The sequence below is a fragment of the Rattus norvegicus genome, chromosome 20 (assembly GCF_036323735.1).
Source record: "Rattus norvegicus strain BN/NHsdMcwi chromosome 20, GRCr8, whole genome shotgun sequence".
In the NCBI taxonomy this organism is placed as follows: Eukaryota; Metazoa; Chordata; class Mammalia; order Rodentia; family Muridae; genus Rattus; species Rattus norvegicus.
This window is the reverse complement of record NC_086038.1, coordinates 46199119-46225000: the sequence shown is the minus strand read 5'-3', so window position 1 is coordinate 46225000 and position 25882 is coordinate 46199119. Positions and strand designations below refer to the sequence as shown.

General features: G+C 47.2%; 1 protein-coding gene and 1 non-coding gene across 5 annotated transcripts in view; one reads left to right on the top strand and one right to left on the bottom strand.

Annotated features, from left to right (window-relative positions):
• Positions 1-25882, top strand: part of Fig4 (FIG4 phosphoinositide 5-phosphatase) — a 123462-nt gene that overhangs the window by 81686 nt on the left and 15894 nt on the right. For all 4 annotated transcript variants that reach the window (XM_006256541.5, NM_001047096.1, XM_006256540.4 and 1 more), the window contains 3 exons: positions 367-562; positions 1643-1725; positions 11053-11139. In XM_006256541.5, the coding sequence (XP_006256603.1) occupies positions 367-562; positions 1643-1725; positions 11053-11139 (366 nt within the window). The remainder of the gene's footprint in view (positions 1-366; positions 563-1642; positions 1726-11052; positions 11140-25882) is intronic.
• Positions 16924-17057, bottom strand: LOC120099022 (small nucleolar RNA SNORA17). Its single transcript, XR_005497853.1, has one exon. It is a non-coding gene; the product is annotated as a small nucleolar RNA SNORA17 (small nucleolar RNA).

Sequence of the window (25882 nt, the reverse complement as noted above, 5' to 3'; positions counted from 1 at the left end):
CTCTGTAAGCAGAAGCCTCTGAGTTCCAGCCCCAGCTCCCACACCTAAGCTGTAAGATCTCAGGTGTAATCCTCCTTCTGAATTAGACATGCAGACCACCCCAGTTTCAGTTACCAGAAGAGGCTATGGGGCCCACGGTGAGAAGGCCCCTGCCCTCCCCGAGTACATTTGGCCAATTGTTTAATTATGGCAATTTTGTTATGTTGAAAGACTCCGGACTTTCCACATAGTGCGACTTGAGTCTAGACGCCCGCTTTTCACATATCCCCATGCTTCCCTTGGACTTGGCTCGGGACACAGCCATCCACAGTGATGGTTAAAGGTTCGGCTTGACGGTCCTTCACGGTCATCTCCATCTCCTCACAGGAACAAAAGCAACAGAGAGGAGGCCGTCCTGCAACGGAAAACGGCAGCCAGCGCCCCGCCACCCCCCAGCGAGGAGGCCGTGTCCAGCAGCTCCGAGGACGACTCTGGTACTGACCGGGAAGACGAAGGTTCCATCTCGCAGCGATCCACTCCTGTGAAGATGACTGACACCGGAGACAGCGCCAAAGTGACTGAGGTGCGGGGGCAGGGGAGCCTGTGCGATCTAGCCTTTAAAATCCTGCTTCTGCTTAGAAGGCCCAGAGCAGGAAAATGTCATGTTACCCAACTCACACCGCTTTAGTGCAGTGCCCCAGGCGCGGCCTAGGACGGCTGCATTCTGCTCAGACCTTGGGATGCTTCGGCCTTCCTCTTTGTAGTGGTAGATTTCTTACCACTTCAGAAGCTTTAAGAGAGTCCTGTCCTTCCCGGAGCATCCCGTCCACTTGATGTCTGTTATCCCCACGCGGTCACCTGCACGCTGGGCTCCCTTGGATGGTCCTGCCGGGAATGAGTCCTGTCCAAATCAGGTTACCAGTACAGTAAGGAAAACACGTGAGCACAAACAGTTGCTTTCCCGAAATAGCTAAAAGTCACAAAGCGGTAAGAACTTGTCCTGCTATTGAGGCGTTAGTGGAGTGGCATTGGCCAAATCCTGCCCACCCGATGTTTGCGAAAATGAAGTTTCTCCGGAAACCAGCTCTGCCTGCTCACGTCGCGTCTGGTGCCTCACATTCTACGCCAACATTGAGTAGTAGCAGCAGAGGCTGTGTAACCCAACAGGATTAGACTAGTTCCTGTCTGGCCTTTGACAGAAAGAAATAAGAAATAAACTATCACCTCCTGCGTTATATACAGCAGCTATGTTTATCTAGCACATTAAAAAACCCTTAAACTAAGCCATTTCAGTAAGAAACAAGAATCATAGCTTTCTTGGGGTTCGTGTTTGTTTTTTGGGGTGTGGTTGTCATTTTTTTGTTTGGAGGCAGGGTCTTATGCAACACCATGCTATACTAGAACTCCCTGTGTAATCCAGATGACCCTCAAATTCACTGCAATCCTCCTGCCTCAGCCCTTCAAGTCCCAGGATTATACGCACGCACCACTGATCCCAGTAAACAGATTTTTGAACGACATTAGCTGAATTTTAATGAGTAATATGAAAAAATGTATTCTTGCTCTTGTGGAAAAATTCTCAGACTCATTGTCTTCATCTCTGGGGATACTAACATGGAGACTACCCGATGATTCTAACCAGTTCTTGTTCTTAAAACTCCAGAGTGTGGCCCAACCCATGAAGGAAGTGTACGGAGTTAGCCTCTCACGTAGCCTGTCCGAGGAGGATCACTCCATTTATGCCAGGTAAGAGACTGAAGGAAGGAAGGAAAGAGAGCAGTGAATTGTGGGATTTTGCCGCATACGCGGTGACTTTAATGTCACCGGGATAACACTGAGCAAAGCCGAGTCGAGGAGGAGATGGTTTAACTGGTTGTGGGTCACACAGTCCATCCTTGAGAGCAGTCAGGGTTGGAGCTCAAGCAGGACCCATGGAGGAGTGCTCCTTAGGGGCTTGCTCAGCTCCCGTTCTTACGTAGCCCAGGCTTGCCTGCCCAGAATGGCACCAGTCACTCCCATCAGCACTCAAGACAGTGCCTCACAGACGTGCCCTCCGACCAGACTGATGGAGGCCAGACTGACGGAGGCAGTCCCTTCATTGACATTCCTTTTTCTCAGATGAGTCCAGCTTGTGTCAACTAGAGTTGACGTAACGCCATGGCAGGAAACTGACCAACAAGGAAGTCAAAGCAGTAATATAGAAGGCAGCTGCATGGAGCACAGCGGCCTTTAGATGTCCAAGTCTGAAGCTCTGGTTTGTCCTGGGGAGAGGATCTAGTGCTTCAGACGCTGCCTCAGTGGGAGGGATCACAGGGCATTTACATGTGAGTGCTGCCCCTGTCCGGCTGAAGCCAGATACAACCCCACTGCTACTTCCCCGGCTCTCAAGATCATATACCGTCTCAGAAACTGAATCCTGAACGTCCAAGGCTAAAGACCTTGCATTCACGTTACATCTGAGGGGGCTAAGGAGGGAAGTGGCAGAGGGAGGGCAGCAGTTCAGGATGTGTGGATGAGCCAGACTTCACTGAAGGAGCGAAGCCCTCGAAGGGCATTTCCTGAAATGGTGCCAAGTGAGCTGTGTATGCGGCTAGAAGAGTCAGGGTTCTGAGAGCTTAAGGGTCCTTTTCCCTAGAACATAAAGAACTTGGCAGGACCACCACAAGCATCTCCTGAGCCCAGGACAACCTTCCAACACTGTATCCATGGGGACATACCCCCTCAGTTCATTTACATTTGACTGTGACACACGACACAGGACATAAACTGTGTAAGAGCAAACGCTCAGCTTCGCTTTAAGGAGGGCCGTTCCGTTTACTGTGCACTGACCGAAGGATGCTAGTTTTCACCTCAAACTACTAAGGTCTATCCTATGATACATGAACATAAATTAGGTGGCATCTCTTGACTACGAAGTCAGCCTCCATAACTCGGCACGTCATAAACCCGCGACACTGTCTGACCAAGAGCCAAGTCAGACATTTAGAATGGAGCCACACCTGCCCACTCCTGGACACACGAGCGCAGTTCCTAACTTGCCCACTCTTTCCAACTCCGTAACTAAACTGTGACGCCGTGCTCCTGGAGCACGTGGTCTGGAGGGACAGCTGCTGGGCTGGAGAGCTGAGAACCGTTGCCGCTCTCGGAGTGTGAGTCTGAGTGGCAAGGACCAAAATGGCAGCTCAATTGGAAGAAAAAGAAAAGTGTTGTGTTGTCGTCGTCATTGTTGTTGTTGTTGTCGTCGTCTGCCTCAGACATGACTTCCACTGCTGTCTTACTGGCTCAGGCTGTAAGGCCTACTTCTTTTGTCTCCTTGTGGGAGTGAGATGCAGGGTTCATCAGCCCTGCATCCCTGGGAAACACCCAGCCTAAGAATGTTGGCGCAGTCTGCACGGAAGGGAGGCTGCAGGGGCCGTCCACCCTGGAATCAGCCTTGTTCTCATGACACCCCATCACATAGGGCTCTGCGGTGTCTTGTTTGTTCTCTAAACACCTCTGTAGTTGGTTTACAAAGAGATCACCGGTCTCTTTAAAGTCTAGGGGTACAGGGCCGGTCAGTGACTACTCCGGGGTACGTATCCTTTGCTTCTTGGGAATCTTGTGATTCGCACACACACAGTTTCCTTCCCATGCTCCTCGAGCTGTTGGTACTAACAGAGAACGGGCAAAGGGTAAGGCCACCGGCCATTCCTTCCCTCCGTGTGAGTAGCCCCTTCCTGTCTGCTTGACAGCTGTCTGCTGCTAAAACAACGAGACCTGAGGTAATCAGCTTAGAAGGAAGAAAGGTGTCTGTGACTCACAGATTTGGAGGTTACAGTATATGTGCAGTCAACCCTGTTGCTTTTGGGGCAGTGGCAAGGCAGAACATTGGGGCGGGAAGTACACACTGAGGCAAAATTGTTTATCTCATGGCTGGGACACAAACATGTCAGAGAAAAGCAGGGTCCCCAGGTCCATCTGAGATCATGCTCACGGTGACATAAAACCTCTGATTAGGCCGCATGTCCTAAGGTTCCCGCCACTTACCTCCCAGCGGTCCTGCCCTGGGAACAAACTTTTATGCATGAACCTTTGATGGGAGGTACTCCATCCACACTGCAGAAGTTCATGTATGAACCTTTGATGGGAGACATTCCATCCACACTGCAGAAGTTGGTGTGGTGTAGCTAGGCCAGGGGTGACCCACTCATGTTCAGGGACTGCCTCTCCCCACTCCTGTCCCAGCTGGGCACTAGAGCTATCCTGGTGCCTCCTTGGATCAAGAGAGCTAGAAAAGAGCACATGCAATTCTACCCTAAACTAATAGGTAGCCTTCCCACCCCCAGGTGAGTGCACCCAGTAAACTGGTGCTCACAGGAGTTCGGCTTCTACACCACAGCTCACTCAGGGTCACAGAACCCTGAGGTGAGAAGGAGAGGGCGCAGCTGACTCTGGACTACAGAGTCTGAGGAGTGAGCTCACCACTGGCCCTGCCCTGCAGCCTGTCCTGGCTCTCTCCCACTTATTTTTCTTGCACTGAGCTGCAACCATTGGGATTCCCCAGGTTCATGGTTTGTTCTGACCTCTGACCTCTGACCTCTGACTCCTGCTCTCTACCTTCATTCTCCACCTTTCCAATGGCTTTGGTTTGCTCTCTTGACCAGACCTGAAATCTTTCTCCTCATACCGAGGCCACCATGTTTTTGCTTTAATTAAATGACTTTTATGTGCATGTTTCCCCCTGCATGTGTGTGTGTATGTATGTGTGTGTCTCCCTTTTTCCTTCCTTCCAGGAACAGGACAGCAGGGAAGCCAGAAGAGGGCATGGGAATGCACCCTGGGTTCTCTTGACCTCGAGTCTTCTCTCCCCCCACCCACATACACAATGTTTTCTTTTCTTTTTTTTTTTTTTTTGCAATCAGCAAGAGGGTTTATTGGAAAACACAGGTACCTGCGGGCACACAGTCTCTTCGGAGGACTTGTGCGCCCAGCAGCTCCAGCATGGGGCTTTTATAGGGATTGGGGAAGCAGAAGCGGGCGTACAGAAGCAGATGCATAGTTACGGGGATTGGTGGATTCAAACGAGGCACATAGACATGTTCACATATGATTGGCTATTTCACATGATGAGGTAATAAGGTATAGCTACACACATTGGCAGGTTTGGGGCATCCTGGATGTCGGGGGCTGGGGGCTTATCTCTTCCTGCCAGGTGGCCTGTGAGTCAGATCCGGTACTCCTGGTCTGTTCTGCATTCCTTTCCTTTTATGGTCTGTTAGTTCTAGCGGCAGGGCGGGGCTGCCTGGGCTTGCTTTTCACAGTGTTTAGTCCTGAGTCTGAATTTAAAACTTATTCTTTTAACTTCATATTTTTAAACCTCAAATCTGTATAATTTTCCTTTCATTCCCCTCTTCTTCTACTAGGTAATTCTAATCTTAGAATTTTGATATCAAGTCTCATATTTGGTCTCACCAGTTGTCCTAACTGACTGGTACTGTTGTCTCAGAACCACCAACCACATAGCACCCGCTCGATTTGTAACAAAAGCAATTAACCTGTTTGTCACGCAGGGTCCAAAAACTAAAACCAAGAAAATTATTAGTAATGGCCCAGCCATATAGCAGAGAGTAGGGTAGTCATCCAGGGAGACCGAGTGAACCAAGACTCAAACCTACCTTGTTGAGCGTCTCTATCTTTTTGTAGGAGTCAAACCTATTAACTAGTTTCTCTAACACACATGGACCTATAATCAGAAGCAGAAGCAAAACTAAGAAGGGTCCCATAAGGGAAAATACCAGAGTAGTCATCCAAGGAGATCTACTAAACCAGCTCTCGAACCATCCCTGATACGCTTCTCTGTATTTTGTCTAACCTTTCTCTAATTTTATTCATGGAGTCTTTAATTACTCCTGAATGGCAGTTCTGAATTCTCTATAAGCCTTGCATTGCAACAGCAGATGTTCTTGTGCTGCCCTTGCAGCACCTAGATAGCCTTAGCCCTAAGTAATTCTCAACTCCTTTTTTGTGTCTTACTAAGTCTTTAGCATCAGGATTCCAATCTGGACACTATCTAAACCTACACACCAAGATCATGACTAGCTTTTAGAACTTCTAAACTTATACAGATTGTGATCCCTGAGGCACAGTCCCAAGAAGTGTTAGGAGTACTAACATATGCAATGTTACATCATTTGTAATAGAAATCAAGCCTATCCCACACCTATCTTGATAGAACCCAGGACAAACATGACTGAATTTCCCTCTAGGTCCCAGCTCTCAGCCCCAACAGCTAGTACACGGCTGGTGAGGGCTGAGAATTGACAGCTGTCAGGGTGGTCAGCAGCACCAGGTACGGTCCTTTCCAGCGAGGCTCGAATGTCTGGGCTCAGTGTAGCTGCAGTCTCCGACCTGGAACTCAGGGGTCTCCAGGGCATAGGCTGCTGTCAGCTGTGAGCAGATTTCTTTCTGTATCACCTGTAGGTCTTTTAGCCTGGCACACAAATCATTATTACTATGGCACTATGACATGTTGGTTCAGTAACATCATCTAATACAGTCAGGGGGGCTGAGGCCCCATATAAGATCTCAAAGTGGGTAAGGCTGAATCTGGAAGGGGTATTTCTTGCTCTGAAGAGAGCAAGAGGGAAGGAGTGCCACCCAGTCTGTGCCAGTCTCCATGGTCAATTTAGTCAGGGTCTCTTTTAGAGTTCTATTTATTTACTCTACCTGTCCTGAACTTTGAGGTCTGAAAATACAATGTAATTTCCAATCGACCTCTAAATACTTGGCCACACCCTGGCTTACCTTGGCAACGAAAGTAGGGCCGTTGTCTGACTAGATTACCTTGGGCATTCCAAATCGGGGGAAGATTTCTTCCAGTATCTTCTTGATGATTGCAGAGGCCGTCTCTCGTTTGGTGAGGAAAGCTTCTATCTATTCCTGAAAAAGTATCTACAAGCACTCGGAGATACTTGTGATTATATTTTTCTGGTTTTATCTCAGTGAAGTTCACTTCGACTTTTCACTAAACTCTCTAGGTCTCTTTGCCCTGTTTGCTTGCTAAGCATTCACTTTTTGACATACCTTATACTTTCTACTGCCTCTCTGGCTAAAATCTTAAAGTCTATTACATACACTTAACTACTTGGACAAACTTTTTATCTCCTAAATGAGTCCATTTCTGTATTTGGCAAAGTGAGTCTTTTCTTTGTTCTCTGGGGAGTATAGCTTTCCCCTCAAGTGTGCCATTGTCCTTTATCTTTTAAGCAATTTGGGCATTTTCTAAGTGAGGCCATCCCTTAGTCCAATCCCAGTTCCCAGTGGCTGTCTCTTGCAGGCCTGCAACCAGGATAGGCTCCTGCATAGCCATTTCCCAAGCCACTTTATCTGCTTTGTTACTGCCCCATGCCACTGAATCTCTTCCTTCCTGATGTCCTGGGCAATGAATAGTACTCACAGTTGTTGGCTTCACCAGGGCTTCCAAGAGATGGCAAAGGCATCTGCGGCACTGATGTACGGGGGAGGGGGGGTTGAGGTTCAGCCATCCCAGATGACATTGTGTTGTCCACCATGGCAGCACCCACTTGTCTCTGACCTTCATTCATGAAGAGAACTGTTCCCGTCTGTAGACAAGGTAGCCTCGGCTTTCAGCAGGGGTCAATCAGCCAGTCGCAGAGGTCTTTCCTCCACCCATGGGCTTCTGCCAGTGCTTGACACTCATGTTGCAGTGGCTCCAGGTCCGGATTGGGCAGCAAGGTGACCAGATTGTCCCCAGCCAGTGGAGAATCTAGTCCATCGCAGCTGACCAGTGGTCCCATCTTTTGGGACGTTCTATTCAAAGGCAAAACATCAGCCACTCTATCACAGTTTAAGTCCTGGATTGGGTGATAATTGTTAGTGCCTGGCTGGCAGGAGTGACATGTTCCAGGCAGAAAAGCACTGAGCCACACATCTCCCAGCATCAGGTACTGGTGCACTGAGACAGGTCTTAAGCTCCACATTCACAGTCTGTAGATATGCATACACATGGCCTCACCCAGCCATTTTAGCCCATGCAAGCCATTTTGGAGAGCAATTTTCTCATGAGCAAGGGATAGGGGCAATCAGGGATGACCATGAGCTAGTGGGTTACCCGGCCCACGCCAAGGTCCACGGGCAGTCCATAAGTATTGTTTGTTGCCAGTAGGCCCCTGTACCCAAGGTCTTTGGATACTGGCCCACTGGAGCATAGGAGCACAGAGCATTGGGTCCCTGTATCCATAAAACAACTGGGCAGGCTTCCCTCCTATCTCTGCACATAGCCAGCACTCTAGGATCAAGAAGCTCTCCAGTGGTCCCTCTTGTTCTTTCTTGGGCAGTCCCTGACCCAGTGTCCTTTTTCTTTGCATTAGGCACACTGATCTTTAGCCAGGAATTCTCTTCTGTGGCCAGGTACTATCTTCCTAGGTTCCCTAACTACTGTGGCCAGTATATGTTCCTCTCTCGTCTTTTATCTCTCTAACTTCCTCTTCTTTTTGTCTCTTTTCTTCCCTAGCTTTCTGCTCTTTTTACCTTTTTTTCTCTTTCTTTTTTAACCTTACTTTCTCTGTAACTTATACTAACTCTCAGCAACTTAGCTTAACCCTTCAAATTTCTGTAACTTTCTCTTCATACCCTTTCCTTATCTTAGCCAGATTGGTGGGGCATTTTCCAGCCCCTAGGAGACCCACCCTTGGAACCTGGGGGCAGACCTGGAGCACTCCCTACCTTCAGGGGTATTGAAGTCAACAGTCAGGAGCCTTCCATTCATGTCTGGAACATTCTTTCTGGCCTCTAGCAGGATTCTGTCTTTCCTCGGTGGTAAAGAAGATCTGTAACAGTTACTAACAAGCATCTCACGTGGGATGGTGAGAAAACAAGAAGGGAATCTAGAGGAGAGAGGTCCACTGAAGAGGACAAATAGCATTTAGTCACACAGCTAAACCAGGAGGCCTTTTTTTGGACAAAAAGGCCACTGTAAATATAAGCACAAGCTTTGTCTATGAAACAGAAAGGCGAGCAGAGAGGCAGCCTAGCTGTTACCGGCTGTCTCTCTGGACTTAGATTTTCCCTTAAGGAGTACCTACCTCCCTTCAGTGTCAGCTTGGTGGCTTTGCCTCTCAAGAGAACCAGCCTCCAAATGACACTAGGCTTCTAGTAACAACTAATAACAAAAGGATGGAGAGATGGTTAGAACCTGGGTGCTAGATACTAAGCAGCTGACAAAAGAATTGTAACCAGTTCACCTGGGGCTTTCAGGACTTTAGTAACAGCCCTTTACCAAACTGTCTCAGTGGGCTATAGGCCCATGGAAAAGAAAACATTAATCCTGACTGGCAAAACAGAGTTCTTCACAGTTGTAGATTCTTTTTGAAACTATTTTAGGGGGTTCTCTGACCCCCAACCTGGGACATCTCTCCTTGGGGAGGAGGCTCAAGAGAGAAAGATTAAACTCCTGGCAGAAAACAATTTCTCTCAAGCAAATTATTTTCAACTTTTAACTTAAGCACCAACAGGACCAAGTAAAACTCTTTGACGAACAAAGCAAACAGTTTCATGATTTCAAACACAGTCGTCAGTCCAAGATTTTAAACACAGTCGTCAGTCCAAATTCAAACACGAAACAAAAGTCAAAAAGACACTAACAGACACCAACACGTCCAGAAAACCACAGTCAGGTCACAAAGAAGACAAACAATTCCAACAGTCAAACAAGTAACAAACAGACGCGACTCGCGGCTTCGGTACCAAACTGAAACCAAAAATTCAGACGGAGTCAGCGAGGGTCTTGGATCCTCTACTCCAATAAAATTCAGACGGAGTCATCAAGGGTGCGGATCCCTCCGAAAACGGACGGAGGTGCCACGGATCCGGATCTCCCTCTCCTCCAACCACCCTTGGAACGTCTTCCAGAGCTGCGGGGGAGAAGTCCGAGCTCGTCAGCTCCTTCTCTGGCCCGCCCAGATAGTCCCCAGATCTGAGCCTATTGATCGATCGTTCACAGGACAAGACACAACAGACAAGACAAACACCGGCCGGCTTACCTCCCGGTGGGTGGTCGGTGATCTCTGGGCGGAGGGTCTCTAAATCCCGGACGAGCCCCCATAATGAAAGACCCCCGGAGAGGACCTTTCCCTCAGGAGGAGTCCCAAGCGCCCAATGACCGAGCCGAGTCCACTCGGATGCAATCAGCAAGAGGGTTTATTGGAAAACACAGGTACCTGCGGGCACACAGTCTCTTCGGAGGACTTGCGCCTACACAATGTTTTCTATTGTGATAGTGATTCCGCATCTGAGGAATTCTAAATGTGTGTACCTAATGTCACATAACATTCTCCATCCCTAACTGGACACAGTTGGTCACTTGCCTTAGATTAAAGCAAGCCCTAGAGAGTTCACGGCAGCACCGTAAGAATCTCACAGTGGGTGCACTTGACCTCAGAAAAGCGTATGAGAAATAAATGGTAAGACGTAGTCATCAAAGGAAAATGTTTTAAGTGGGAGAAAAACAAGAAGGAAGCTCCTCGATCCTGTCCTGTTACCTCCCATGGGACCAGGAAGATGGACTTCGACTCTGAGGGGGAAAGTTATTCAAGTGGTATTGGCCGCCCTGCAGGCATGAGTGTGGCTGTCCTCTTTGGCCTGAGTTAAAGCTCGGGTTAATGCCACACACGTCCCTGGGGAGGGGCGAGATGGCAGGCTCATCAGCTGCCTTCCTGTTTGATTGACGGGGCAGTTTTCCTAGGGTAGCGGAGTGCGCTTGGGAGTGAGGCAGGGGAATGAGAATGGGGAGGGTCGTTCGGTACTGAGGAAGCTGAGTCCGTGCTGTGGACTCAGCAGTTTCCCCCCTCAGGGCCGGCCTCTGGCCTAAGCCCTCTCTGAGTTACTTTGTAACTTTGCGAGCACCCGACCCCATGCTTCCTGTATTTCATGTTGTGTGGTTTCACATCATGGAAATGCAGAAGCGATTTCACGTGTGTCACCACCATGTGTGTGCAAGTGCACGATCGCTCTGAGTCTCTGGGCTCATCATCGTGCTTCCACCTTTAGCTTATACTGGTCCTTCGTATTCTATAGGTTTGTTCAACTGGGGCAGAGTCAGCATAGACAGGACTGGAGCAGCCCGCAGATGTGTGCCCGGTGCTCAGACGGAGTTATCAAACTGTAAGTACTCAGACGACTTCGAAAAACTTTGATTTCATTTGTGTGTGTGTGTGTGTGTGTGTGTGTGTGTGTGTGTGTGTGTGCACCACAACACACACGTGGGGGTCAGAGGACAATTTGAAGGAGTCAACTCTCTTTCCACCGTGTGGGTTCCGAGATTGAACTCAGGTCAGCAGGCTTGGTGCCCCTTTACCCACAGAACTGTCTTGCTGGCTTATATCGAATCTGTTAAAAAAAAAAAAAAAAAAAAAAAAAAAAACCTCTGTATCCATGCAACTCGTGGAGTGTCTGGTGACTTGTTAGGGAAAATATCCAGTGTTGTCACCAACTCAGCATAATCTGACACACGGGAGCATTCTTCCTGCCACTTTCTTTACTAAAAGCTGTCTTGGGGGAGCAAAAGGTCAGGGTGGAGAAGAGGTTGAACCTTAAACTGCACCCCTTGTCTTTCCTCCATGGACTCTGCCCTGACTTGGGTAGAGAGGGGACACTGAAGCAACTCCACTGCCAGAGAGACTGTGGGTGTATCACAAGACCCTCCAGAGGAGTGGTTCTCAACCTTCCTAATGCTGTGACCCCGTAACACGGTTCCTCATGTCGTGGTCAGAACCCCAATCACACAATTATCTTGTTACTGCTTCATGACTATAATTTTGCTTCTGTTATGAGTTATATTGCAAATATCTGATATGCAACCCCTGTGAAAGGGTCATCTGACCCCCCCTCCCCACAGGTCGAGAACCACCACTCCAGAGCATGGGCGGATTAATTTCGTCTCGCTCCGTGATCCTATGAATGCTAATGACTTGGAGGTTAATTAGGAGCAAGTTCTTAGCTAAACAGAACTATGTTCAAATTACACCACTTTCCGGGTTGTTACCTTGAGCAAACAAGTCACGCTTCATGTGGCTGTTATACTCCGAGTGTGCACCTGTTGCAGACAGGGAAGCCAGTATACTTCTCAGTGTCTGGAGCAAGTTCTTAGTAAGTCACCGTCACGGTCATGGTCTTTATATGCCTCATCGTGTCTGTATGCCAGCACAAAACATGGAGGTAACAAGGAGGGGTTCCAGACAACACATAGTGTATTCCATTCCTTCTGCAGAGGGAGTCAAAATGGGGGTTCAGTGGGGTCTATGGGAGGTGTCTGGGCAGGGCCTGGCACTGTTGACACTCGGTCAATGCATGTTTAACTGGTAGGTGCTGGGTGCTTGGTTTCTGCATGGGGCGTGGTGGTTAGTGATAATAGAAGAACCTGAGGCAGCACTGTCAGACCCCTGCAGGTCCCTTCCTCCCTTCCTCCTTCCTGCCAGCATCTGTCCTTCCCTTACTCTTTTCTGGAGGCACGGGAAGCACATCAACTCATTAACGCATGGGTGTATGGGTTGAGATCAAGGAGACGAAGAGCAGAAGTGTGTTAGGATGTTAGTGAGCGACGCGGAGCTAATCGTGTGGTGCAAACCGACCCTTCCATATACATAGTAAGGTGTGGCTCATTAGGGGACGATAACGAGGAGAGGAGTAAACGTTTTCCTCCCTTTTTTCAGTTTTGGATGTCATTTGTCAAACTTATTACTTACTTGGTTCTTTCTTATTCATATCTCAACATTTGCTCATCCCGGCTCAGGCGAGCCATGTGGATGCAGAAATGTATTTTAACCTTTCCCACTTAATTAGTGAAGAGTCTATCATGAGTATGTTTTTGTACATCGTCCTCAGCAGGATAACAAAGAGCTTGCTAAGTGCTGCTTTACGCTGTCATGGCAACTGGCAAACGTGTTTGCAGAGAGGGCTGTGTGTGTGTGCCCTTTAAACTGGAACTCTATAACCAGGTTCTTAAAATGCCAACTATCATTTTTAGTTCTCTTGAACTGCTTCCACAGCAGCAGAAACCAGACTTGTGTGAGGCCCTCGAAGTCTCCTTGTCTGCAGCTTTGGTTCTGGTACATTTAAAATGATGACACTCTTGGACGTTCATGCGCTTCTGTGCCTGCCGGGCCCCCCACACTTCATTGTCTCCCAGGTTTTCCTGAAATTCTGAGGCTTACCAGCTTTGCCTTCACAAACTGGAGAGAGCTACAATATAAAATGTTACATGTATCCTCACTAATAGAACTCCCAAGAAGCCACAGCACAGAGGTTCCCTAATTTGTAGGTACAGAAACCTGGATGGGGGATCCAGACATCGCCACCCCAGGACCTTGTAGAGCATCACTTGAAGGTTTGTGCTAAACCCACCCTGTCTGTGTTGCCAGCACAAATACCCAAAGCTGTATTTGATCCAAGTGTGACAGCTTTCTAATTACACTCGGAAGGACGTCACCCATCGTCACTGTCCATTCGGTGCTCAGATAGCCTCTGTCCTGTGTATTTTAACCTCTATTTCCTGTTCTTACTCAATTCCCAAAGACATCATGGAGACGTAGCTTTTATCAATGTCCGCTGTATGGACAGAGGCGGAAAGCTGAGGTAAGTGCACAGTTGATGTAATTTGCCCAAGTTCAAGCAGCCAACTGGTGGAGGAAGGAGGATTCAAGTCCAGACTGGTTGCTTCTGGCACCCATGCTGCCTACCTGTGAACTACAAATGCTTACGATTGGCAGCTGCCTTTTGAAAGCACCCAGATAGAAATGGAAGTTCATGGGCACTAACAGGACATACTTTGGTCTTGTCGCCTGACCTGGGACTGTAGACACCTTTCTGTGTCAACACTGTGACTTTTGTTAATATTTAAAGAAAGTATGCCCCCCCCCCGCTTCCCCACCTCTCTCATGCACACACACACGCACACGCGCACACGCACACGCACCACCCCTCCTTGTACAGTAATACTGAAAACTGTGAAGAGGCGCTCTGCGTTATCCCCCTCTCCCCCCCTGCATCTGTTAACTTGCCTAGTTAAAAGGACCCAGTGACACTAGCTATGCCTGGCGTTAGATGCCTTAGGAGTAGGTCTTTATCTCTCTGCAAGACCAGTGTGTTGTCATTTTTACTTCCCTCAGATTCCCTGGGAATTCTTATTACGTGAGCCAAGCATCCGTAGGGTTGAAAAGACGGAGCATGTATTTGCTAAATGCCTGCTTCTCTGTGGCTTGCCTGTTCTAGAGTGGCTTTACTCATTTAAAAATCCCTCCTAAGAGGGGTCCAAAATAGACTTCGTATGGATACCATCTGACTTAGGAGTCCCCTAGTGCAGTGAGGGTGAGCTGTAACACAGAGTAAGGAAGCCAGCTTTAGGCCTATGCTATTGCACGGCCGTCTACTGATGTTTATGGGGATGTTCACCAATCAGGAGGAGGAAAAGAAAAGAGGATGATCTCAGAAGAGTCAGAGGAAGACAATGGGGGATAAATATATGATCAAATGTATCGTGTGTATGTGTGCGCGCATGTGTATGTGCATGCATGATTCTTAAGGAATGAATTTAAAATATATTGCAAATAGATAAATTACTTGGAAGTACATTGAAAATTGTTAAATTTAGTGTATGTATGTGTTATGTGTGTATATGTATGTGTATGTGTGTATATGTAGGTGTATGTGTATATATGTGTGTATATTTATGTATGTATGCATGTGTGTGCGTGTATGTATATATGTGTGTATATTTTTGTGTTGTGGGGTTAGGTACCTTTTTTGAGACAGTCTTACTCTATAGCCCAAGCTCTATGGGAAGTCAATATGTGGCCTAAAATAGCCTTAAACTCACAACAATCCTCCTTCCTGTCTCAACATTTCAGGTGCTGGAATTATAGGTCTGAGCTTTTATACCTGCCGAATTTCATGAATTAAAAAAATTTAGCTCTGTTTCCAGCATTTAAGTACAAATTAAATTGTGGCAGAATCACAGACACAATTGGAAGCTTTGGACAAAACTCCAGTTATGTCCCGGGAATTGACACTGGGACATGGATGGGGGCAGGAGACGACTGGAAACAACAGATTAAAGTACACATGGAAATGCCAAGAGCTGAGAAGGGAGAGGGCCAGAGAGCAGAGCAAGTGTGTCTTCACGTGACCACTACAGTACAAGAGCACCTGCTACTGTTAGTAGGTCAGATTTATCACAACAAGATAGATTTGTTTTGTTTTTCTTTCTATTGGTTCCCTGTGAATTTCATATCATGTGCCCCAATCCCACTCATCTCCCTCTCTCCTTGTCCCTCCCCTCCATCTCTGCAAACTCTTCCCCAACAGAGGAACAAAAAGAGTCTTGTTGTAGAAGCTGTAGTGTGTCCCAGTGTGTCCCAGTGTGTCCTACAGTATACCCTTTGTTCCCCTTCCTTGCTTGGAAATGGTCATTGCAATGACTTGGTCTGGTTCGAGGCCTCTGGCTGCTCCACTATCAACACTGAGTCCTCACTGGGACTCCTCTCAGATGTCCCATTTCTGCCCTGTGTCATGAGATCCTCTGATTTTGAATTTGTAAGACCAACCCCTTCATATCCTCCAGCATGTCATGAGTGGGGTAGATGTTGTGGTGGGCAACTCAAAGCCCTAGATCTGGGCCTGAGGGGTATGTGAGCTGGTCAGCCCACCAGCTCTCCCATTCCCACCCCTCCGGCAGCCTCGCCTGCAAGCCACACATCCAGGTCCAGCTCTACTATGTGGAGCCTGCTCTCCTAAATGCTGCAGTAGATTAGGGGTAGGGCCAGCTCTCTTGCTCTGATGACTTGGGGCCAGCTTTCCTGCCAGAAGTGGCAGGGGGAAAGGGTAAGGGGGAGGCACATTTCTGTCACCCACGTCACTGAACGCAGACAAGTGGTGAGGCCAGCTCTCGCACCCTCACATTCTCGGGCCAACCTAGCTTGCCTGTGCCTCCACCACCAGGGTCAGCTCTACTGTGTCCCCGGGTAAGGCACAGGGCTGCTCTCCTGAGTGCTGCAGCTGAGGAGGGGCAGGGTCTGCTCTCCTGCTCTTATGACCCCAGAGCCAGCTCTCCCATCTGCTGCAGGTGGTGTAGGGTAGCAGGGAAGGAGGGTATCTCTTCCTTGTTCACATTTCCACCTGGGAGATGAGTGATGGGGTTCTCCCATACTTACATCCTTGGGATCAGCTCAACTGCAACTCCCACAATGTGTGTACCCATTCTCCCAAGTAATGCAGCTGACTAGGGGCAGGGCCAGCTCTCCTGCTCCCAAAACCAGCTCTCCCACAATGCCCAGATAAGGGGCAGGGCCAGCTCTACACATTCATTCCTCAGACATCAACATGTCCCTTAGGCAGCATTCCCCTGCTAGGGAGGTCTGCCTAGCCTTTGGTGGTAACAGACCCCTGTAGACCCAGATGTGCCCTCCCCCATGGCAGCACAGGCCAGGACCTTACCATGGTCCCAGGTGGCATCACTGGCTACTCCCATCAATCTGTTCCTCTCTACTCTTGAGTCTCCAGTTCTGCCTCTCTTCATCGTGCCCACGTCCTTCTGTTTCCTCTTTCCCTTCCCTTTCTCCATCACTTACTTGCTCTTCTTAGGAGAGCCCAGGGTCTCTGAGTGTCTGGGGTCATCTCAGGAATGCTGTCCCCTGTTTGTGCATTGTGGTGCCAGGCAAGGGTCACCTTGGGTATGAGTTCCCTGTCCAGTAGTTGTCTGAGGCTGGCTCCTCGGCAGGGACCCATGCAAGGGTCAAAATATCAGGTTCACTCCCACTTGGGATCCATAGTCCCAAGTTGGGCTCTTCTAGTCTCCAACTCACTCCCCATCGTGGGAGCCCAGCCACACTGGTCTGGTCGTCTCAGGCTAGTTCCCTGTCTGGGCCCCCCGGTGCCGGCCTGATGGTTGTTGGGAGTGTTAGGCTACTAATCATCTAGATGTTCACAGGTCAGAACGCTGAGGTGGACATAGCCTCTCTCCTCTCTGCCACCCATAGATGCACAGGTGACACAGCAGCCGTACCCACAATGCCATCGAGGGGGACGGGGTAGAACCACGTCCAAAACGTAGGAAGACCCGAAAGTAATTCTGTGTGTCCAGTTTAAGAAGTAGTGATGGGGCCGGAGAGGAGGCCTGCACGGGTGGGAACTAGGCTGGAAGAGACTGGGCGGACAGCATGACCTTTAGTTCCAAAGCTGTACCGTAATCAAGAGAGTGGTGTGCTTGTATTTGCATTTTAGAAAGGTCACTTTGGCAATTGTGTGGAGAAGGGATTTGAGTCAGGGATAAAGAACTTATCTACTGGCTGCATCAGAACAAGAAAAGCAGTACAGCCAGATATTGGCGCTCGGCTTACACGTGCAGACGCTGACCTGTCCTAGGTGCAACTCAGCACTCATGCATGACCCTTTAAAAACACAAATGCCTTAGAGTCCTAATTACGTTTAAAATTCACCCGCAAATCTCTTCTGATTCTTATGCAATTCCGCATGTTTGATATTTGGATGTTATTGCCCCTTCCCCTTACGCCCATAAGGAAACTTGTGGAGTAACAGCAGAAGCCACTAAAGCCAGTTGCACGTTTCCATGGGTAGAAAACCGTGCTTCCAGTTGCCCTCTCACGTTTATAAGGCAGAAGGTCCTGAGCAAACTGATGCTACTGTGCGGCAGTTGGAAAGAATAAGCTACTTGAGAGTTAGTTCATCTGGTTTATAACCCCAGTCTTTAGGGTGACACCTCACACATAGTGTTATTTTCAACCTGAACGTTTGACAGTCACTAGTTTTCCCTCTTTAGGGAATATTATGCACTCATCAAATCTGATAGAGAAACACCAAGAAGAACAGATCAAAATGTATCGTAAGACAGTGAACCACATCTGTAAGCTTTTATTTTATTGTGGTTATTTTCTGTCTTAGACTTAGCAGCCCGGAGCTCTTAACAATGGATAATTGTTACTGCTGTTAGTATACATTAGTGAGATGTGGGAAAATGGGCACAGATTTTCTGATGTTTTTATTACCTACCACTACCAAATTGTTGGGGCTCTTGATGAGCGAAGTCTTTTGTATCTTGTAGCCAGTTCTTACAATCACGTGAGCAGTCTACAGAGGGCCGAGCCACGACCTCCCAATTTGCATTTGCTTTGTTTTCAGGTACACAGAGCACTTTGATGTCTACTGCACAGATTAAAAGTGTTGTAATTGGATCTCAGTCAGACAGAGTGGATGTGGAGGCTAAATCCTCCCTCTCAGAACTGCATTTTCTTCTCTTGTAACACCCAAGCAAGTTTATAGCCACGGTTTCTGTTCTGTACGTGCAAGGTAACCAAAATGTCAATGAACCCTGACCATCCGAACACAGGCAGCCTGCCTTTACCCATAAAGAAAGGGGGGTTGAGACCTTTTTATATCATTTTAAGTTATAATATAATTTCATCAGTTGTCTCCCTCTAGTCCCTTCCACTTTATCCCTCATCAAACTCATGGCCTCTCTTTTTTTTTTCAACATATATGTTGAACATGTATATTGAATATACACATGTGCATAGCCACAGGAATGTAATGTAGTGTGGCCGTGGGTGGTTTCAGGATTGGCCACTTGGTGCTGGATGATCAATTAGGGGTTTGCCTCTGCAGAACACTAATTTTCCTTCTCAGTACTCCTTGGTTGCCTGTGGTTTTTTTTCTAGGGGTGGGGTTGGGGGGTCTATGACTTTCTTAGCCATTTTATTTTATGTTTTATACTTATATAGAAACACATTACTTAATGTTAAATAAAATAAATTAATGCTTTGTGACATCCTACTTAAGAATAATGTATTTTATGTTATTGGCTTCACTGGATCGGTTTTATGTGATCGCCAGTAGTTTTTGACTAGCAGGACAGCAAGCCTTTTTGTATGTGATTGGTATTCATGTATTAGAGAATGTCTGAATTCCTGGAAAAAAAAGAATAATGTATTCCTTCTTCGAAACTAAAATGTTAATTTCAGAAGATAAATGGCGAAACATTCCTGTTTCATATAGTTTGGAAATAGAATGTAAATTAACTAATTAAAGTTCAACTGAATTTTATTTTTTATAATAAAATAGAATTAAGAAAATTGATCTAATGATCTTGGAAACACCAGAAAATGTCTAGTAGAAAGAGGGAAAGCTGTATTTAAGGTGACTTTTCAGCAAATCTACACAAAATTATACTTGAATGTCTTCCTCTGTTCACTGCATTTTCCACTGGCCCAAGGTCTGCTTCCGGCTCTGTGAGCATCCTTGGTAAGGTGGGTTCTTCTGAGGTTAGGATTGTCAGAGACGCTGTTTATTGAGTTAGTTCTTGCTTCCATTCAGCCTTTAGTCCAGTTTTGTCTCACATCAGCCACCTTGGATATTTTTCAACAGTCTTATAAACTGTCTCTTAGCATCACCTGATTCAAAGCTTATCAAGGATAGCACCAAGGGCCTCACAGTACGACCAGGCACGGGGAGGACTCCAAGATGGCATTTTTAGAATGTTCTTCCACATGTGCGCGCTCTCTCTCTCTCTCTCTCTCTCTCTCTCTCTCTCTCTCTCTCTCCATCCCTCCCTCTGTGTATGTGTGTATATGTGTGTGTTTGTATGTGTGTGTATGTGTGTGTGTATGTGTGTATATGTGTGTGTATGTGTGTGTGTTTGTATGTATGTGTGTGTGTTTGTATGTGTGTGTGTTTGTATGCGTGTGTGTGTATGTGTGTATGTGTGTGTATGTGTGTGTATGTGTATGTGTGTATGTGTGTGTATGTGTGTGTGTACGTGTGTGTATGTGTGTATGTGTGTGTATGTGTGTATGTGTGTGTATGTGTATGTATGTGTGTGTATGTGTGTATGTGTGTGTGTATGTGTATGTATGTGTGTGTATGTGTATGTGTGTGTATGTGTGTGTGTGTGTGTGCACGTGTGCGTGTGCGCGCACGCAACAGAAAATATTTGGAGATTATTGGAGTTTTCTGAGATAAACATTTTTGAGGGTCCGTAGCTCCCTCGGAGTTACAGGAGTTTTGAGTGGTGGCCCTGAGCCTGAAGCCCATTCCTCCGAGACTGGAGCCAAGGGGTTAGAACTAGAAACAGTGCAGTTTGTTACCAAAGGTAAAAAGGGGGCAGCACAAAGCATAGGTCCTCCAAAAGTGGTCTGCAGACCCGGGGGGTTCAAGGCCTCAGTGAGCCTGTGAGATTACGGCTCCAAGCCTTAGAGGCGACTGGACTCTTAAAGGAGGGGCCATGAGTGAAAATGTTGGGGAAAACACCAGGCATGCTTAGGTCAGTTGGTAGATTAGTAGAGGTTGTTAAGTGCCCGTGAGGGTGTCATCTGGGGACGGGGACCGTAGTGAAATGCGTACATAAGGTTTGTCGGTTGCTGCTCAGTCATGTGGTGTCTGAGGGAAGGGGCTTCTGCAGTTGTCTAAGTTGTGAGAGAACGCCACACTTCCCTCCCACAGCCAGACTGACTGACAACAGGGCTGTGGTTCTCCAGGCTTGGGTATTTGGCAGACACCTCCACAAAATGATCAAGCAGGCCTGTCATTTTAAGGAAACAGTCAGCAGTATTTGTTACCAATAACAGGGTTAGAATTTTCAAGTGAAACGCAAAGTTTTGGAAGTATGCATTGGGCACCACACACAATGTACACAGATTTTTCCCAATAAGATTAGAAATGATTTGAACAAATAATGATTTTTTTAAAAGATTTTTTTTTATTTTATATATGTGAGTACACTGTCACTGTCCTTAGACACACCAGAAGAGGGCATTGGATCCCATTACAGATGGTTGTGAGCCACCATGTGGTTGCTGGGGTTTGAACTCAGGACCTCTGGAAGAGCAGTCAGTGCTCTAACCGCTGAGCCATCTCTCCAGCCCCAAATACAATTTTTTTTTCAAGTAACTGTTAAAATAAACTCAGTTATCTGCCATTTGAAAGATTGTCAAAGCTCAGTGGATTTTAATGCAGGCTGTTAAAAAAAAAATCACGTATAGATGGGGAAAAAGTTACATCCCAAGTTCAAGATAGACCAAAGGATTTTAAATCGAAGTGTGGAGTTTGTTAGTCCATATAGTTTCAGTTCCACATTGCAAACGTTTAAAACACTTATCAGATTCTGTTGTATCATCTCTACATATCACATCCAGAATTATCTGCAAGGCCATTAAGATAGAACCTTCCAGCAAATGACATCCTAGCTGACTGTAGATGTGTTCAGTTGTTTTTTTTTTTTTAACCTTGTTTACAGAGCAAAGGAAGCAACAGCTCTGTTTATAAAGTTTCTCCCAAAGTTCCCAGAACCTTCTAGAGTGCTCTTCGACTCAGTCACCAGAGCACCTAAGTCCTCTGGTTCAAACAGTAAAGTCATTTATTATCTTCCCCGAAAGGCACTGACAGGGCCCTCAGCAGAGTGAGTTCATGAGCTTTGTGTGTTCCCAGGGTGCTGTCACAGCCTCCTTCAGCCTCAGAGGAGGTGGGCTTCATTCTCCTGCCCAGGAACAGTGAGTACCAGTGCCCTCAAGCACACTTCCTCTCCTGTGTCCCAGGGGACAGGATTGGGTCACATGCCAACCCCTGTTACTGCATGGCTTACTGTGATTGGCTTAAAGTTGCTATTTACAGTGTGTGAATATATCAAGACCACCGCAGTGAGTTAGTTACTAAACACAAATTAAAACCATCAAACAAACAAACCCCTCCACGCATGGCCAGTTAACTGCAGTTCATTTGCTCAAGTGTCCATTAGGAGAAGCAGCGTGATCTTGGGGCCAGGATTGGGGTCACTGCCATTGCTGAATCAAATCCCTTCCTGTCTCAGCCATGGCTCCCTTTGTGAAGTGTGGGCTTGGGCTAGAACACCAGCTCTGTGAGCCTTGGCTCCTAATGCAGTTCTTTACGAAGTCACCCTTCATTCAGTAATACCCTTTGGTGGCTGTCTCTCTTATGCAAGACAAGTGGCGGGTGCCAACTGTCACTAAAATCTCGTCTGTGTAACCACAGAAGCCATCCACTCTCTTGCACCACAAACACAGTGAAAGCCCAAAGGAGAGGACAATGAAAAATGGCCTTTTCCTCACAGGACAGTCATGAAATAAATTGTTTAAAGCCCTCGGCCAAGAACTCCGGCCACAGAGCTCATTAGCAAACCGTTATATCGCATAGGTTTCCTCTCATCTTATTAGAATATAAAATGTGCTCAGCAGAGAAAATACAGAGCCACGAATGTGTTTGGAAAGTGATAAGTCTCCAGAAGGATGCTTCCAAGCATGGCCGGCTGGGATTGTCTTAGCTCGCTCAGTGTCAAGACAGAGCACGAGGCAGAGAAACAAGCTGCCCCTTCCAGAGAGCAGAGAGACAGCCCTGAGGAATGAGACCGCGTCCTCTGAAAGCCCAAGGACACGCATCCTGCGACGCTCAGATAAGGTGCCCTGGAAGGTTTCATCTAGGCTACTAGAGTTTCCCGGCCCTTTCTCGTGCTCATCACGGCTTGTTAACTTTGCACATTGAGATAGCCCAGGGTGCTTATCTCAGCAAGGGGATTAGAAGTCACATGATCGATTCCCTGAGTAATGCTCGAATCACTGTGAGGTAAAGCGGGGTTTTGACATTCATTTGGAAACCAGCAAGTAGAACATATCAGGATGAAGATTTAAGGTTCCTGAGAAGAAAATCTGTGCAATAGTTGGCGCTATCCACGGTGATAGGAGAGTCTCTGGCATTGAGACTCACGTCCTTGCCCTACCCAGAGTACTCAAGTGAGAGCCGTGCTGTTTGGGGCAATGTTGTAGCACCTCTTCATTTGGTCGGAGGTTGGGCAAAGTGATCTTTAATAAAAGTAGTTTTTAAAAATGTACAATTGTCATGATCACAGCCACAAGTCCAGCTAGGACTATAAACAGTTGGAAGCAGAAAGTGGACCGTTCACTTATGCACTAGATATGATATAAGCACTTACAGTGTATCAGGTACTGCTTTGTCACAGGGCAGACAGTAAAGGTCGGAACTCTCTGAGTCCTTCAGCATCCTTCTGATCTGGGCTGTGCAGATAGGATGAATCAGTGACATCATGCGTAAGGTAATCTCATGTTGGGAGAAAGGCCTTGAAGACTCACAAACCAAGGAAACGGGAGAAAGTGGTTGGGACAAGTACGAGCCCAACATTGCTTAGATGACATTGCTTGCTTGTTTGTTTGTTTTGTTTGGGGTTTTGTATTTTTGCTCATGCATTTGTTTGAGACAGGATCTCACTTTGGAGCCTTGGCTGGCCTAGAACTCACAGAGCTCTGCCTGCCTCTGCCTCGAAAATGCTGGGATTAGTTGAGTGTGCATCAAGCTGATCTCTTGGAGGAGCTAACCTGAGATCCGAGTTGAAAGGAGTCTGCTATGAGATGACTGGAACATGTTCAGTGCAGAGAGAACATACACTAAGGAGTAGGCAGGAACCAGCTTGGCACATCCGAGAAGCAAGCAGAAGGTGATGGGAGCCACAGTGGAGGGCTATGAGGTCAGGTGGTGCAGATCATAGTAGACAGCTCCCAGGAGCTTAGGTGTGAGTCCATTGCTTCTCTCATTCAGGGCTCTCTCCTTGCCTAGGAGAAGAAGGTCCAGCTTAGAACCTCACACTGCATTTAGTTGTTAAAGTCTTCTTCATTCTGAACACACCACCACCCTCCCTTGTTTTTTATGACCTTGACACTTTGAAGAGTATGGTCCGTTGTTTTGTAGACTGGCTGTTGGTTTAGTTTGTTCTGATTACACCCAAGTGCAGTGCCTGCCTTCCAAATGGCCTTACCTCTATTATCCACACCCCACCATCATCCCTACCATTTTGAATCATGGTTGTTTCTTTGGTCAGGAGTATCTTAGGCAAACGTTCTATCACTATAACAAAATACCTAAGACAATTAACTTGTAGAGAGAAGCTTCTTTTGGCTCACAGTCTGAAAAGTTCCAGTTCATGATCCGTCAGCGAAGCAGAGCATGGTGACAGAGAGTATGGGTTGGGGTTACATAGTCCCTGCTGCTCATCCAACTTACCAAGACCCCCTACTACAGTCCACCTTTCCTCAAGGCTCTGTTACGTCCTGTTAGGGATCCAAGGCGGTAACCTAAGCCTCTAAAACAGGCCTTGGAGGTGATGTAAAATCCAGAGTATTAGCCAAGTGCATAGAGGAGGAATGGTTGGGTTCTAAGCGATCTGTTGGGTCACCTGTTGGGGAAAGCAAGCTTTCAGAGTGGAGACAGCCCTAGGCACAGACACAGAATATGCTAAAGCATCTAGCTATCGTGTCAACCAAGGAAGAGCGTAGATTATCAGATGCCCAGCGCCAGGTAAGTCTTCAGTTGATGGCAGCCGTAGCTGGTGAGTTGGTCGCAGCTCTGTGAGGGACGTTGAACCAGAACCGAGCTAGGCCCTTCCTAAGTTCCATATGGGTCTTCCATACATAAATGTCTGTCGGTCTAAGATACATCCTGAGTACAAGCAGAAATGCTATACACGGGATGTGACTTCTCATTGCTTCAGATGACATACAAGTCCAAATTGTGCCTCTGTTCATGATGCTGACTTCAGTTTCTTGACTAGAGTAGGATGTTCTGAACTCTACTACTGTGGAATTACCATTTTTAATTAATGAATATCTTAGCAAGGTGCTTTGAAATTATAGACATAGCCTTTGTTCATTCAACCATCCATTTTGTTGTCACGTGTATTTTTTCACTATGAGATCCTGACTTACTATATTCAGTGGGACATAATTTCATTGTTCATTTTGATACTCGAATTGTCCCCAATTTTACCAGAGTCCCTTCGGCCTGCCCCCGTGTCCTTTGAAAATGTCCTCATCTCTCTCCATTTCTGGCACAGGATGCTCTGAGCTCATCGTGTTCTTTGCCTGTCCTAGCCTTGAAATCAGTCACTTCTCCAAGGGTCCCTGATTCCTTTTAGTGGAAAAATCATATTAAAGCCAAGATCTGGGCACTAGATGTACCTATTACCACTGCCGGGTCACTAATCCCAGGCCAACTCAAATAGCATGCCATGTTGACATTCACAGATATGTGTACTATATGCAACCATATATAGGGATACATTGTGTCTATGATATATCATTTTTATTACATAATAGAAATGTCCAATATCTTTATAGATAAACAAAATACATTTGCATCTGTTGGTTGGTAATGATGCTTAATTACAAAGTGTCTGGCATTTATTCCAGACTTCTCCAACCGGGGGGAAATTTGACTCCTGTTACCGCTTACCTGGTTAGTCCTCATGTGTAATTAACCTCCCATCAGCCTCATCTGGGATCGTCTCCACTGCCTTCCATTCAGGCTGTGACTCCCTTTACCGCATCGCTAACCTCAAGGATGCCCTCCTCATCTTAAGTGTGCCCAATCTCAGTCCAGCTGCCCCAGTGCACCGTGTACCCTTGTGCCGACTGGGTTCTGCCACCCCAGGCTGTCAGAGACTGCCTCTGTGTGGAAGTCTGTGCATGCGATGGGACGGCTTCAGAGCTCGTTCAAGGAGGGGTGAGGGAGAGCGGGAGCATGGCTCTCTCGTTTTGTAATGGGTTTCAATACTGAAGGAGCATCCTGCCCACCACAGTTTAATTTGTCCAGTCCCTGGGTTCCAGAGATCTGGTTACACTGACGTCTCATGGCATCTTAATCACTGTGCTACTGCTGATTATTGGAATTGGTGTCAAGGAAACAAGCAGGGTCCTGTCACCTGCACGTGAGAGGCAAGGCACATGGCTGTTTCTGCACACACTGGGTTGTATTTCTAGAAGCGACAAGCCACACCTGCTGCTGTTCCAGGAAATGCAAGGACATAACGGACACAAGTCCTAAT